The following is a 16,969-nucleotide window of genomic DNA, read 5'->3' on the forward strand; positions in this document are numbered from 1 at the left end:
AGAGGGTCTATTTTAGTATTTGGTAAGAGTGTGAGACCATCAGGATGAGTCCAAAAAAACAATTTGAAGCTGTCATGAACGTGGTTATGATAGTATTTGATGAGCTCAAGAACCTTAAATGGATTTTCCAAATATCTCTTTAGTTAAAGAGTTGATATAGGATCTAAAAACAGCAGCTATACGTGTGCTTTGCAAAGGAGGAAAAACGTCATAATTTTCAGGTTTTTGTTTGTGTCTGTAGCACTTCTATTAGAAAGACTGACCTATTTAGGCAAGAATAGCATGATTGGATGGCTGAAGTATAAAGATAAGAACATCTTAAAAGTTGATACTACAAGGAAAATCTTTTGGGCTTCACTCAAAATATCAATGACTCATTTATACAAATCTGCCTACATATTTGATAACGATAATGTGGGAGAAATTCCACTAGCATAGTTTGGTATTACCTGTTACGTAGTCTTGCATTGCCACAGTATGCTCTGGCTACACCACCTATTTATTCTGGGATAGGGGGAAAAAAACGCTCTGGCTTGTTTTTAAATCTTAAAACTAATCACTATTTCTCTCGTCTCGATCTCGTTAACCCCCTCTGCCTCACACTCCCCCTCTCCCGTCCATTCGTCTCTTGTAGTTTAAACGTATTCACTCGACCCTCTCCTCTAATCAGGATTCTACAGGGATCACTAGCTCATCTCATTCCTTCACTCTGCAAATATTACATTCCCTTCTTTCTTTCTCCATTCTGCTCCAGCAGAAATCAATGTGTCTAAAGCAGGACAGATAACCTTGTGTTTGAAGCACTAGGAAGAGGGGGGGGGGGGCATGGAGACAGGCAGAGAAGTGATACTGAAACCATTAAAGGATATTCAGATTCTTCCTCTAACTTAATTCTCTCTCTTTCTCTATAGGACACTTGAAGGTGCAGCAGAGCAAAACCCCTCCAAGACAAGAGGAGAGACACTTTAAATGCAGACAGAAACAGTGTGGTGTGCTTTTCTACCACAGGGACACTTATGGCGCTTTTCCATTACATGGTGCCGTCTCCACTCGCCTCGATTCTACTCGCCTTTTTTGGTTTTCCATTACAAGTTCCAAGTGAGCTGAGGTAAAAACCAAGTTCCAAGCGAGCTGGACGTAAAAACCTGCAGTCTACAGATTGGTCGGAAAGAATCGTCACTGATCACTGCGTCATCATTGCTAGCGACAGATGGGAGTGTCCTGAACATAGGTCCTGAACCAACCCAGCATTTTTAAATAGTTTAGCCAGCTGTGGTTGTTTGCTGCCTCCAGCTTCTTTTGAAACAAAGTTTTTCTTGGTCCTGCGGAGGCTCCACGTAGAGCTTTCTCCGTAGCATACAAGTGGCCTGATGTTTATACTTCTCCGCTGGTGTGTGCGACGAGCGGGCGTGTGCGTGTGTGTGGGGAGTGGGTGATAGAGCGAGGGATCAGTGAAAGAGTGACGGCGATTAGCTCCGGAGCGAGTGCAGACTCTAGAGTCATATAGTGAGAGAAATAAAGTGTCTCCTCTGTTCTTTCTGACCATGGTGGGAAATCTGGAGCAGTAAAAGTTAACTGTCTCCTCGATGTCATGTTGTTTATGGAGAAGGAGAACCAGGAAATGAGACAGGGGAAATGCAGCGCTACCAAGCCACGCCCACGGCAGTCGCTATGACGACCAGCCACGCTGAGGCGGTACTAAAATCTGCAATGGAAAGCGGATGCACAGTGCGTCGAGTAAAGGCGAGGCGAGTAGAGTCGAGGCAAGTTGAGCAGGTACCATGTAATGGAAAAATGCCATTATACTATAAGTACTCTTTTGTGTGTGTGTTTGGGTCTTTTCCTGTCTTGTGTGTGTCTGCCACAAAGAAATCTTTGTGTGTATGCGTGTTTGTGTGTGTCACCTTGTATCCTTGGATGAGACCATTTTGGGTCTCGAGGGGGGGTGTGTCCCAAGTCACTTCCAGGATGGAGGAAGACACAGCTGACACTCTGATAGACTGAGGGGCCACCGATGGAGCTGCAGGAGGCGAGATGTTTTATTAGACACTGTGTGCATGTGTGCAGCTGGGTGTTAGAGTGAGAAGTAGGGAAGATATGTTCTACCCTTCCAATTAGAAGGGGCCTAAGGCAGGACCTTGTTACTCCACTGTACCACGAATATGCACGAACACTCAGCAGTTTGCACCTGAGGCTAAAGAAAAGGCCATATCACCCCATTTCATCATCCACCTCCAGTCGTTTTCTGCCTCCCCCTGCTTATCCTCACCTCTTGCTCATCTGCATGTGATATGTATGGCCTACACGCACACACCACGCACACACACCCCTTGAATAGGAATGCAGCGTTGGTCTGATGGAGGGGGTGTGAGATTGTGAGGGAAATTGCAAAAACGTGTGGGTGCTATCATAACGTGCAAATGTGTATACCCCCACTCTTGTTTGTGTGTTTGCCTGCTTTGTAGTGTGTGTGTGTGTGTGTGTGTGTATGTGTGTGTGTGAGAGTAATGTATTTGCACTCCTGTCTGTGTAATGGATCTATGGTTTGACTCTGCGGTGAAAGTTAAACAGAGGTTGGGCCATCACTACAAAATAGATGACTTTGTGCGGCTCTTGATGACATTCAGATGTGTCCAGATGTATGCGCGCACACACTTACACACACCATCACACACATAAAGCAATGCCATTCAAGGGGCAAGGAGAACAGGACAGGAGGCGTGGACAGGACAAAGCGAGAAAGAGGAGAGAAGGAGAGAGCGACGGACAGAACAAGAGTGACAGAAAGCAGACAAAACAGAGACGAAAAATAATTTCACAAAACAATCCCAACTGAAGGTCCTCTTGGCAACTTCTTCCAGAGGTTTCACACATATCACATCCTCAAAAGCATGATGTGCTACGGATGAAATCATGACAACTACTGAGCAAAAGCAAGTACAGTAAGTGAACCTTGAGATGGGATTGGTCTATTAAACTACTATTTCTAAGGCCCAGAATATGCTTTCACGCTTAAAATGATATTGTGATAAAATATATCTCAAGAAATCTTGAAAAAGAAGAAGGATCTTTTATAACTTACTGTAACTGATATAAGAAGAGTACCGATCTAGAGATTCAGCTCCAAACTTTATGTTCCTTTATGTGCCCAAAATGCAACTTTCTAACAACACACTAGACATTTAACAATAAATCTGGTTTTCTGGCATCATATCCTACAAGTGTAAATGCTCATAAACAAGATGTGTGGACCACACATTGAAATTGTGACCGGTCTAACATTTCCCTTCTGTTTTCACCTACCTGCCTCTCCAACAGACACCTCGACTGGGGTGGAGGGTGGGCTCTCTCCGATGATATTGTAGCTTGTCATAACAATCTGGTAGTGTTTGAACTTCTTTAGTTCTACAAAGAAATGAAAACACTTACATTTACATATACAACATGCCTGCAAAGCGAATATGTCACTTTTCTTATTCTAAAAGCTGGTTACTTATCAAGGTAAATAAAACTAAATCTTAAAGGTACAGTGCGTAGTTTCTGTCGCCCCCATGAGGAATTCTAAAGGCTGTTTTATGCTTCTGCGTCAACTCCACGCCGTAGCTACGCCGTCACTCCAACGTCGCTTTCAAAAGTTCTGCGTTGGGGTTGAACGCGTTTCTTTGCCTTGCGGTGCATTTCACCGCCAGAACGCTAAGGGGTGTGTGGTTTTCGGAGGGTCAATTGCGAAACTCCGACGAAAGAGAGAGAGACAGTTTATGTTGTGTTAGCAAGCAAACTTTAGCACAACTGCCCACAAAGTACTGCTTGCTGGCAAAGTGCTAATTTCAAAACGTTACTGATATATAGACACTTTACAAACGGATAACCCCGTCATTATAACCACAATATGTCTGAGTTTATTTGCAAAGCTGATGTCAGTGAACTAGCATGTTGCTACTCCCCACAGTAGGCTGCTTGAAACACCGACTATCAACACACAGGACGAGTTGGCCAATCACAGTCCTTGCGGTCCGCGTCGCCTCGACACGAAGTTGAACATTCTTGGAGGTGCGCGTCAAGCTACGGCGGAGGGCTCGGAAAGGGGTTTGCGTCGACGCAGAGGGGTCTGCGGGGGTACGCCGTCGATTTGACGCAGAAGCATAAAACAGCCTCAAGTAATGACAACAACACTGTCGGCGCGTCCACATGATACAAGCCTTCACGCGCCTCCACCCCTCCTCCACGCAGTTGCTAGTAGCCAGAGATGACACAGAGGATTAAAAAAACACGATGGACTCTTCAGAAGAGGTAATTATCTTCACTCGAGCTTCTGCGCGGGAAAGTCACCGGACGCCACAATCTTCTGAACGAGTTGTGTGGAGCTGATAGTCTTAATTAGCTTTGTAGCAACTCATTTGGCAATAGCTTGAATGTAACGGACGTTCAGTAATACCAAAAAGTTACGCATTAAAGCTTTAAACATAAAGATCCCAGGAGCTTTACTTCCCAGGTCAATCTTAAACTACTTACGTGTCAACTCAAACTCTGTTAGCGAGGCACTGCTGACTGTCTTGAAGGTGCTCTTGGCTTTGTGAAGAGTGAGAGAAAGACAGAGGCAGACGTCAACAAATATTTCAAGTTCAACAATAAATTCTGCAATTTTAATGCCATTCAATCAAATGACTGTGTTTAAGAGGAAAAGAAATAAAGAACAATGCTGTTTTTTTTCATTTTCATGTACTAAGCATATTTACAGTGTTCTCGTTATAAAATTAGTCATCTGGAGAATGTGTTTTAACCAACTCATGGAGCTAACGTTAGCTTATTTAGCTAGCTATCTACAGCCGATAAAATCTCCATTCATTTCAACTAGAAATGAGAGCCCTGTCTGCAATCAAGAACCAATAGATTCAAAAACTACTACGTAGCAAGTGATAAAACACTTTCATCACTGTAAACTGCATATGTGCTGCGCAAGGACCAAAACGTCTTACGGGCATAGCAACAGTTACTCAGCGGGAGTGGGGCTTAGTGAACAGTTAACATCATAGTATCAGCGCTACTCACTTGTAATGAGGGCACTCGTCGTGTTGTTTTTGGTTGCCTGGACTTCTGCTTTAGCGAAAGTGGAGTTGTTTGCTGGGAGCTCTCTATAATACAGCCGATATCCGGTCAACACCCCGTTGATACTGTTGTCATCGGGACGCTGCAAACAAGCGCACACAGGCACATATAGAGAAGTATATACTTCTAAAAAACAAAGAATTCTGCACTGTGCTCATTTTCATTTTCTTGGTGTAGTGAGGTGACTGACAGGAAACTGGGAGGCTGGCAGAGCAGTATTTTATCAGCAGAGTCCACTTTAAAGGGCTGGTGGATTGGTCTGGCTATAACCCACACAGACAAAGTGATGCTTCAGTGGGTTTGGCACTCTTTTAAAGGATGAGGAAATTGCTGGTGACTTTGTTTTTCATTGCCTCCTTCAGCTTTGACATCAGGGTAGAAGTAGTGAGAGAAGACACTTCCAAACAGAAGAGGAAGAGTGACAAGCAGTGAAGTAGCCAGGCTGTATTTACTGTCTTTTCACATGTCACCGTTGCTCTAAAACCATCCCTCTTTTTTCCTCCGTTGTTGGACATTGCTAATGTTTGCTTCACTCGCCCTCTAACAGCTCTCCTGCTGGTAAGAGTTTGAAGATTTCTCTCCCCAGGCCAGGAAAGTCTGTACCTCCATCTGTCTCTCCCTCCCTGACATCACACCAATCTGTCTGTGCTGCCCTCTGACCTTTCCTGGTTCAATAAATAATGATAACTGCATCCACACACACATGCAGCATAAATACTGCATACAGTTAGCCTGCAGGAGTCTCATTCTACAAATAGCTGTTTAACCTGCACTCAAAGTTTTGTTGTGTAGGCCTGCGTGTATATACTGTATGTGAATCTCTGGGATCACTGTTGTATTAGAGAATCTGCAAATACCTTCCACTGCACCAGGACGGAGGTAGTGGTTGTTGGTTTCACTGCGAGGATCACTGGAGGCTTGTTAGGCACTGGAAAGAAAACACAGAGAAAGATAATGAGGAAGAAAAAGACACACAGGCAGACAGATGGCTTATGTCCATCTCTATTATGTTTTCAAATCCATATATTTCCTTGTCTTTCCTCCCCAGTGTTCCCAGTCTCTCACCATCCTGCAGAGTTGTAACCGCCTCTGTCTCTTTGCTAAGGACACTGTCCCCTACATCGTTGGTGGCCAGCATCCGAAATTTGTATGACGTAAAGGGCTTCAGCCTATAGACAAAAAAACACACAAAGATACACAAGTACAGATTGATGCAAAAAAGCTACAAAATATTGCATTCATTCGCAAGCTATTGATTTCAGCCTAATTCAGGCATAATTCAGGCCTAAATTGATGAATTTGTTCATTTAAATTGAAAGGCTGCTGTGCATCTTGCTCCATGATCCTCATGTAAGATTCGCAATACGGTTTTCAATCTGATTTGATTTACTAAAACAATCGATGCATGTATTGCATTTGTAATTCAGCTAATAAAACCACACATACAAAGACTTTTAAAATACCACTACAAAAGTGTTTGTGCATAACTTTAGGAAATGTCACCACTGGAGTCGCCAGTTTAAGAGCTGAAGACAACGTGTCATGGTGTGAAAACTTCTCAGCTGTGCCTTACAAGCATCACAGTCAGTGAAAACGTTTCTCAATACTCACAATTAATTATCAAACAATGCAGTGGATGCACCAATTGTCAAGTCTCTTGGCGTCGCGCCCGTGCTTTATTGTTTCACAGTTTATACTTTGACTGTCTTATTAGCTCATCAGTTACCTGTAATAAGCTTTGAATTGCACTAAACTATGAGAGGTGCTAGAAAAATAAAGTTTAATTTGAACACAAGAAGGAGCTGGTTGAGCAATCACTGCAGCAGCGTTAGCATGTAGGCTACTTCCTCAATTCATGACTCAACCAGCTCCTTCTTGTCTGTTATTGGCTGGAACACTGTTTGTTATGGTTCGTTGTGCAGGTTGGTGCAGTTTGTTTTTGTTGCCGTTTGTGGAGCCTGGGCTGTCTACAGAGACCGCGTTTTTTTACAGTGTGTTTAGGGGACAGGCAGCTAGCGGATAGTGAGATGATCCATATTCTTATTTGCGACATTGGCTTCCATTTTTTCCACACAGACAAAAAAGCTGAAACAGGCCCGGTGCCGTGAGGTGCCCCCCTCAGTGTAATGTATCTATAAAAAAAATAGCAAAAACAACACAATTGTTGGCCAAAATGATGCAACTATTGCTTAGCTTTTGTTTCAGAACAATGGACATCGTTTGTTGTGTGTAGGAGGTGCGTGTGTCGGTGGGGCGCTGTCCATACTGAAACGGAGTGGACTGACTGACAGACAGAACCCCTCAAGAAGTTTGGTTTCTTAGCCTGCTTGCTTTTCATGGTTGTAAATAAAACTTTCATCCCTAATTCCATATCCTCCCCCCCATTGTACAGTAGCAATCCACAGACAGAAGGTAAATGACAGGGAAGTGAAGGGACAGTCAACAAGTGAGGGAGCTGCAAGCCACAAACAGCTGTTTTTAAGCTCCCTCCTGCTGATTTCTGAGAATCATTCATAAATTAAAAAAAGATTTAGCATTCTGCTAGTGCTACATGGTATATATCATGATTTATTGGGAGAAACTAAGCAATTCTATGTAAAATCAGACATTCAGCACCCTCATATAGCCCGAACGGAATGATCCTTTGTTTCATAACCACATTTTCTTGCCAACAGCAAGTATGAGTTTGGAAGTTGAATCAGGCTCCTAGGATCAAATTATCGAATAGTCGACTATCACAGAAAAGGCCAAGGCTTTGAAGTACTTGGTGAAAGTTTCATTGAAAACACTGATTTCTTAAGGTTTCTCACTAAGGAGCATTGTGTAAATGCATGTGTAAAACTTTAAAACACATAAAAAAAGTCTCCTATTTCGTTGTTTACATCAGCTTGTGGTTTTCGTCTACTCTTACCACAAAACTGCAGGTGCATAAATGCAAGATGCAAACAATACAATCCCCCGTACATCAAAACATTGCTCTATTGCACCACAAGTGGTCAAACACTCCAGTGGGTATCTTTAAAACTCAGGGAATAGCTTCCTCCAAAACCATCACCTCCACCAACCCCCCTCTCACAGACATATTTTTGCTCTTTCAGTGGCCTTTGAAGAGCAGACATGGTCTTGAATAATAATCATCTTACACCTTTCCTAATTGTCTCCCCTGCCAAAGTATTTCTACTGCCATACTACCACAACATCTTATCTGCATTTCTCCTCTGTACAAGGTGAATGCATTAATAAGTACAGAATATCAATTTACATCAGTCATTTTGAAAACACACTTTACTCTACTCTACTTACAAACAGCTTGAGAGAACAGGCACCCATTGTAAGGGACAAGTCCATAGGGTTTTAGCATGCTAATAGTTTAATGTACCCTCTCCTGCACACCATGGGAAATTTAAAAAGGACAGTCTGTGGCCGGGTTGGCTTGGTTGGTAGCGCAGGCGCACGTATGTGGAGGTTTGCTCCTCGACGCAACGGCCGCAGGTTCGCCTGTGGCCCTTTGCTGCAAGTAATTCCCTGTCTCTCTCCCCTTTCATGTCTTCCTCTGTCCTGTGAAAATAAAGGCCTAAGCGTGCCAAAAGAATATCTTAAAAAGGACAGTCTGTGGCAAAACAGTCATTTCCCCCAATTCATATTGGTCTAACCTAATTATTAACAAGAGCTAACAGGAGCAATGTAATCATTTGTAACAAGAAGTGTCCCCCCCTTGAGAACTGCTCAAGTGTCCTCATGTATAATAATGAGCTGGGCCCAATAGGGACAAGAAAAGGCTCTTTGGGGTGGTGGGTATCGTAGGAAAAGGACATCAAAGACAACAAGTTAAAAGAGGGTGAGGTATCGACAGCACTGGGACGATGTTAAGGACAGTGTTTGAAAGTGTGTGTATACTGTACGTGTGTGTCTATGTTTGCATCAGCCTGGGGACTTCAATGTTCTGGTTCCAAAGATGTCTCGGTGGAAAACAACAATTAAGGGTGGATAACAAGTACGAGTGTGAGTGTTTGGAGATGTACGCTAATTCCTCCATCCGGCGCTGTACTGAGAGCATTCAGTGATAGAATGAGCTCGAAAATGGCATCAAAACAACAACAGCAGCACCACCATCGTGTCAGACAGACTCTCCCTGCGGCAGGTTGAAACAGGCTGATGCAGACACACTGAGAGAACACTCTTGAGCATCTCAAATAGCTCTGTGATAGCTCGCAAAAAGCACACACAAACGGTCACGAAGCGAAAGACACGCGGGGAACACAAAGGATACACAAGTAAAGCCTCATCATGGTTCTGCCACTCAGGCTTTCGAGTCTGACCACCATTACCTGCTGCCATAATGACAGTCTCAACAGGGAGAAGAGGATGGAGGGATAAAGAAAGAGGGATGGAAAAGAAAGACACTGATGAGTGCATGTGAATGAAGGAAAAAATACATGCTTTATGGTTTTTGAAAGCATTAGCTGTTGATGGATGGATTCAGGGAGGAAGGGAGGGAAAGAGGTGGTGACAACATGAGGGATGACAGAAATGGAAGAAAAAAAACGGTTGTAGAGAGAAACTACGGCACACACAAACCTGAAAGCATGAAGGCAGAGTGGGAAAAAGGTATGAAGAGAAAAAGACAAAGAGCACTTCCTGCTGCGCCTGTGTGATTAGGTGACTGAGATCCTTTAGTTTCTGCTGGGATTATGATTACTCTGCTCTCCCTGGTGTTCCTTTTTATTTGTTCCACAAACCTTTTTGGTATTTCATGTGCTAAATAAATAAAACTTTCCCTTCTGTGTTCTTATTCTCTGTTGTTTGCTTTGAGAATTTACAGCATCCCCCTTTTCTATGTCCACTCTTCTTCTCCCCAAGGATGCATAACCATTACAAGATTTTTAATGACTAGCACATCATGCTAAATAAAATTCCCATGTTAGGGCTCTGTAAGAAAGCAAAAAACAGTAATGTGGAATTCTCATTCCAGTTTTTTTCAAAGATGCTTAAGATGGCCTACTTAGGCCTATTAGGTAACCCGTGCACCTCCTTAGATACTGTTGCTATGCCTGTCAAGTTTTCCGTTCATGCATGGCACATATGCAGTTTACACGGTGGCAGCTTTTCTTCAAATTATTTGTAATTTTTTAAAACAACAAATCCTTGATTTCAGACAGCGGTGGACAACCGACGACCATCAATTTTGTCGGCTGAAAATTCAAGTGTCGCTGCAGATTTAATGAGCTGTAGCTAGATAGCCAATGATGCTAATATTAGCTCCTTCAGTTGGTGAAATCGCTTGAGTTGAAATATGTGTTTTCCGATCCTTTTTGTTCCGACTTGAGGCGGCATTCACGTGAATTTTCAGGGAACAAATTTTTCCGATCTTTCTAACACCACAAGAATGCAGCAAATATCTCAGGTAACCTTGCTAGAGTTGCTGCATGGGTTATAAACTTTAGGGCTGTCCTCGACTAAAGAAATTCTTATTCGACTAACACTCGTGATTTTGTTGACCAATCGATAAGTTGATTTAATCGACAGATTAGTGGGCTTTCAGGGGTCAGTGAGACAAGAAAAGTGAAATATATTGTAAATGTAGTCCATTTAACATCTGTAAAAGTGATTTTCTCCACAAAGAATCATGCAAAAGCACCACTATAGGTGGATGGATCAATGGGAAAATGTGTGTGGAAATTTTTTTTTAAATTGGTGATTTGTACAGACTTTGAACTTGTACCAACGTTTTTACCAATAAAAATTTTAAAAAATAAATAAAAATAAGCACCACTATAAATCTTGTGTTTACCAGATATGTGTTTATAAATTTCTTGGAAATAAATCAATCAGCATGAAAAAGCATTAAAAATGACTAATCGACTAAATAAATCTTAGTTGACTAAGACCAAAAGGACCGATAAGTCGACTAAACGACTAAGAGGGGGCAGCCCAAGTAAACTTCCCCAAATCCAATAAAGAGCAAGACAGAGTGGCTAACGCAACTCTGATAGCATCCAAGTCCGGCTTCCACAAAGTGAGGAAATGCTACACAGAGGATGTGCTGTTTGAACAGAGCTTTTTATAATGTAACCTGTAACCCAAAGTATGAAAGGCTTCATGGGTTATTACAGTAGGTAGTAAGCTAGTTAGCCAGTACTGCTAACTAAGCTATGATTAGACAATTACTACACTATCAACCCATAAGCAGATATGTGTGTGTATGTGACTGTACATATGTCCACATGTGTACCTGTCAATGGTCCAGGTGGTCACGTTGTGTGGGATGTCAGCGGTGTGCGTGTTCCAGTCCCCGCTGGGCAGCTCTTTGACCTGCAGAGTGAAGTACCTCAGCGGGGAGGACCCTGTGCCACCCGTCACCCAGTGTAGGCGGAGATGGCGAGATTCAACCCCGTCCTGAGGAATAGCCAACTTCCTGGGTGGCTGGGGACGCTCTGTGGATGTGGTGAAAATGGGGAATTAGGCAGAGGAGAGATGAAAGGGGAAGAAAGAGTGAAGGTGGAAAAAGGATAGGAACTGGAATTAAAGTGGAAGCAGGAGAGAGCAACAAATGAAACTGTCTAGAGCAATTTGGTAAAAAAAACACTGGTTGATACATTCTAGACATTTATTCATACAAACAGTACATCATGTCATTTAGTAGTTTAACAATGTGTGACAGTGTTACCACATACCACTACGTACATCGATGTGTTTTTCTTTTGTGTATTTCTGTTCATCATGGACAGAGTCTCCGTAAAGCGTTTTAGATATACAGTGGGGTCTCAAATTAAAGGACAGAGCACTGCACATTACCATAAATCAAGAAGGTGCTGGACGCAAAAAAAAAAATGAAAAAAAAAAAGAGGCCAAAATATCTACCACACACTTATCTCCATCGAAGATGTGTTACAAGCCTCCAGATCAGCTTCAATGCTCAGCGATATCATACGTGTGTGTGTGTGCGTGTGTGTGTTTGGGGACCGACACTGCAGTGAGAGGACAAGTTGTAGACAGTACTGTAAGTTAGTTTACAAATTTTAGTCAGACTTTTAATACAATTATATTGAATACAGAATAAATTGCTACCTGTGATAATCTGTCCTTTTGTCTGCTCTGCTTTCAGTTATACGGTGATACTTTCTCTGTCTAAAGTGTAGGTCATACACATTCATATGCCTACATGTAAAAAGCCCATTACAGACATCATTACTCATATACATGGCCACTAAATTAGTTCTCTAAAGTAGAAATCTAGTTGGGGAAATTTCATATACATGGCAAGAAATCAGCTGTAACCCGGTTACTTAAATGCATGTAAATGTGCATGCATTTAAGTGCCCTGTATAGAAACATCTGCATTCAATATGTTTCTCCACTCATTAATTCAAGTTTTCCTCCACTTTGCCTGCTATCTGTAGCTAGACATGTTCAAATTGACACCTGGACAAATTGAGACTATCATGGACCATATGCTGCTAATACCTTGTAACACAGGACAAGGCCAGCCTATAGTTACATCACATGTGCATTAGTGTGACTGTTGCAATGCATACATATGTTTAAATGAAACAAGACATCTAAGCACTGCAACATCAAAGAAACAATTTCTCAACAGATTGCCGGTGTGTGTGTTCGTATTTGTCTGTGTCCTCGCTATTCAATTAGAAGATAAAAGATGACTCTGGGATTCGGTATCTTTGTACAAAAGCTGTGTGATTAGTCGATGTGTGTACACACATGCGCACACGCGCACACATACACACACACACACACACACACAAACAAAAACACACGTTTGGGGGGCATAACTGTTTAATTTCAGGGGCATCAGATTATCGATTAAGTCTGAAAATTAAAGCATTATCGATTCTCTCTGAAGTTTAATTAATCTGCACTTGTGTTCTCAAACATATGCATAAGCACAGTCGCACACACGCATGCATGCACGCACGCACGCACGCACGCACACACATACACACACACACAGGCTTGCCTTCCTTCATTCACCCTTATCACAAGTAATTTAAGTAAAATCTGTTTGTCTCCCTTCTTCCCTCGCGCCCTATTCTTCATTCCCTTCAAGACTTGACTATTCTCTCGCTCTTTTGTTTCCCTGATACCATCTGTGTCTCCCTGTCTGTTCTCTTGTTCCATTCCAGAGTTAAGATCATGTTCTGATAATAAACTCATAACTGTCAGAACAAGTGCTGCCCTTACAGCACTTACATGACTGTTTACTGCTATGCAAGTGAGAGGAGTGTGGTAGAAGAGAATTTAGAGAAGTGTAGAAGAAAGAAGAGACGGTGTTGGTACTAGAGGAGAAAAAAGATATGGTTGTAGGGGGATACATTCTGCTAAATATGTTATTGTACAGTATGTTGTCCATTACTTTATCAGTTATCACCCTCTTGGAGACAGACATCAGCAAAGATAAATCTCTCTTGTTGTTTTCATTCATCCACGTGCGCGCGCGCACACGCACACGCACAAGCGTGCGCACACGCACAAAAACACTCAAAAAGCCAATTTTCTTTTTCTGGAGATTAAGTTGGTCTCTTCTGCATCATCAGAAAGAAATCTCTATTAGGCTATTCTGTCTTTCTCACAGTGAGAATGGGCCATTATGCTACTGAAGTGGAAAAGAGAACCACTGAATTCTATTCTAAAGAAACCCTGATAATGATGCTGCAGATGTTATGATGTCTGATACAATTAAAATGCACTAAACAAGCTGATAGCTCCGAATAGAATATCTGACATCAGGATTCCAGGTTTTCATAAAAATTCACTCCACTGTCAAACGTTAATATGCTTTACTAGACATACACGGTGCCGGCTGACAGAGAAAATTGGAGAGAGAGAGATCAGGGATGACATATATCAAAGGCTGAGACCAAAGCTACTCATGCGTTAGCCTACTGAGACAACAAAGCCACTGTAACTTCATTTTTAAAGTGATATTTAATTTTGGTGGAATAGTTCTCGGTCAAACTTCAACACCACCTGGCACCTAAACCTTTCCTCCATGTCGACTGGTTATATTACCCTGCTCACAGAATGTAATACTGCATGCATACCTAGTCCATAGGTAAACACACACCAGTAGCCTTAATGTATGGCAGATTAGTCTCTGAAATACTAGTCAGATTTTGATTATTATTATGACCAGTTAAATTCTCCTTTCTGATATTTGTGTACAGTGTAACCATTGGAGAGATGGAGATGGAGACATGAAAGCAGTTTATTGAAGCAGGACGAGAGAGAGTCTAGACAAGATGAGATAAAAGCATGATGACCTCTGAATCTTTATTTGTTTCTAAATTGAAGAAAAAAATGACTGCACAGCTCACGCACAACTTTACCTATTTAAAATTCAAGTCACTGTAAAAATCAGTTCTTCCTTTCTAGCCACTGACTGTTTGTTGGAGGATATTTTTCTTCTGTTACAGGTTTTTGGAGACTAAACTGTCTTGGGAGCCTTTTTTTCTTTTTTTAGTTACTGCATCTCCCTTAACATTTACGATGAGGCCAGCGACTGCTTCAATTTAGATGAAATGTTAAAGAGATATTAGCAACATTTTTGCTGCCTTAAAAGACTAAATTAAATAGATTAAAGTGCAGAGGGAACTATTGATCAATAGAAATTACTTTGGTTTAGAATCTAAGATTTTTGGCTCTCAGATCTTGTTTTCTGGCCAGTGCTGTCTCTTTTGGTAAACTACCAAAGCACCAACTACTGCCATTTTAACACAATGTCAGTCTCATTCTCTTTCTCACCTACTAACTGAACATTTTTCACCCGCCCACAACAGAGCATGGTGCTATAAGAAAGCAGCCAGTGCAAGACAGTTATGTGTGAAAGGCTTTAATCCTTGTGGTTTTACTTAACAAGTATCAACAGAGTGAAAGACACAATTTCTTTGGTCTAAATATCTACGACTTCTCATGATAATTTATCAAACTTGGCTAGGCGGCCCCTCCTTTTTTAATTGACTACTGTAGCACCGAGCCTAAGGCAGTTTTTGGAACTCTTGACTCTCATTAAGGTGATTTCAATATCTACATTTACTGCCAAGCAGCGCTTACTCCACTAGAGTTTCTAAATGTCATTTCTTCTTGTTCTGTATGTAAAATGTCCCACGCACAGAAAAGGTCATACATTTTTTAATCTTCTGCTAACATTAAGTGTCTAGTAACAAGGGATTCTGCATCTCCAACCACAAACTACTTGTTGTTGAAGCACTGATAATCTGTTCGAGCTCCACGCCTGATGTCCGTGCTTGCCTTTTTTCCTCTAATTTTATCTCTGTGGGGTCTTCATATCGACCACAACTCATTACACTCACCATCAAGTAGGGCTGCAGAGATCATAAAATTTTAAAATGCTAAAACGTCAGCTAACCTTTCCAGACTTTTCCTGCACTGATATTACTGTGTGAAATGACAAAATATCATCTTTGACCATTTGGAAGTTAATGTGAAAAGAGAGGACAAAATAACCACAAAATAATTGTAGTTTTTTACTGCAATAGACCTTCCTAATGGCAAACATTTTGAAAAGCACAGGTCAAATTAATACCATTAATCAAGTCTCTCTCGCTTTGAATGGGCTCATTTACAGAATTTCAAGACTAATCTGGTTTATTTAACACATTTTATTTCCTTATGCATCATTCTAATTGAAAGTGAATTTCATTACTTTTTATTACATTGCATTGGTGCAAATGCCACACGAGATACATGATACTTATATAAAGTGGGGGTGCATGAAAAAGGCAGATTTACTAGTCATTAGTCAAAGCTTCCAAGCTTAAGACCCATTATTCTTGTTGAATTATCCAGCAATGTGTAAAAGTTATTTTTATAGCAAAATGAACACACTTGTTATACTGGTTCCTTTAGTGTGTGATTCAATACTGTTTTAGAATTGCTCATACTCTATTTACCTCTTTCAGTGTAAATAGAGAACAGTGAGACACTGATATTTAAAAAAATATACATTTTTATCTTCTGTGCTTCAGTGCGTACACATACTTCAGACGGCAGCGTTCTGTAAAGTTTTTTCATTGTACCCAAACTATCCCATTAGTGACCCATCAACCACATACAGTTTATCCATGTAGGTCTTTTTCACAGCTGATATTTGAAATCAACATAGCAGGAAAAATAACATTAATGATGACTCCGTTCCATTTAGACCTTTAGTTGTTTATACCGGTTGCATGTAAAAGTGCTGTTGGCCTATTAAAGGTATTTTAGGCGTTTAAGCATTTCTCTACAAAATTAAATATTCATGACTTAATAAGCAACGATAAAAGTTTAACTTAAGAAAACATCCTCAGGTATTATTTATTAAGAGATAAACTCTCAAAAACACAATCTTAATCATCTTCTTTAGGACTGTGTGGATGTGGTTTGATCCAATTTGATTGACAGTGTTGGCAAACAACCCCACACTGTCATCAGCTTTTGATTCAAATATTGCTACCTTGTGACTGATGCATGGAAGGATGTGACATCACCTTTTTCCAACTGAGCCGCACCAACTTTGAAACAGTAAGAAGAGCACATTTACGAAATCTGTCGTGAAATAATCAAAATTGTGTGTTCATGAAGAACTACATCCCTCATAGTAAGCTGAAAGGTTCAAAATACTTTTCCAAGGCCTTTAAATGTAATGAACTACAGTAAATGTCTGGAAGCAGTGTTTGATACAGGTAATTTTTTGATTGAGGCTGGGGACCTGTATCCGATATTTAAGATTCACGTTATCGTCCCACATTGTAGGAAATTTGGATCGGGCTTGCACCCATGCTGTTTCTCTCACTCTATGTAAAGCTTAAGAGCCCTATCTTGCACTCAGTGCAATTGCCTTTGTACA

At 41.3% G+C, this 16,969-nt stretch overlaps 1 protein-coding gene across 2 annotated transcripts in view; it reads right to left on the reverse strand.

Annotated features, from left to right (window-relative positions):
• The window catches only part of sdk1a (sidekick cell adhesion molecule 1a), a 257,284-nt gene that overhangs the window by 9,115 nt on the left and 231,200 nt on the right, over positions 1 to 16,969 (reverse strand). For both annotated transcript variants that reach the window (XM_039803969.1, XM_039803962.1), the window contains 7 exons: positions 11,339 to 11,540; positions 6,172 to 6,275; positions 5,964 to 6,034; positions 5,050 to 5,188; positions 4,513 to 4,569; positions 3,304 to 3,405; positions 1,905 to 2,020 (listed from right to left, as the gene is read on the reverse strand). In XM_039803969.1, coding sequence (XP_039659903.1) covers positions 1,905 to 2,020; positions 3,304 to 3,405; positions 4,513 to 4,569; positions 5,050 to 5,188; positions 5,964 to 6,034; positions 6,172 to 6,275; positions 11,339 to 11,540 — 791 coding nt within the window. The remainder of the gene's footprint in view (positions 1 to 1,904; positions 2,021 to 3,303; positions 3,406 to 4,512; positions 4,570 to 5,049; positions 5,189 to 5,963; positions 6,035 to 6,171; positions 6,276 to 11,338; positions 11,541 to 16,969) is intronic.

Source organism: Perca fluviatilis, chromosome 1 (assembly GCF_010015445.1).
Source record: "Perca fluviatilis chromosome 1, GENO_Pfluv_1.0, whole genome shotgun sequence".
NCBI lineage: Eukaryota > Metazoa > Chordata > Actinopteri > Perciformes > Percidae > Perca > Perca fluviatilis.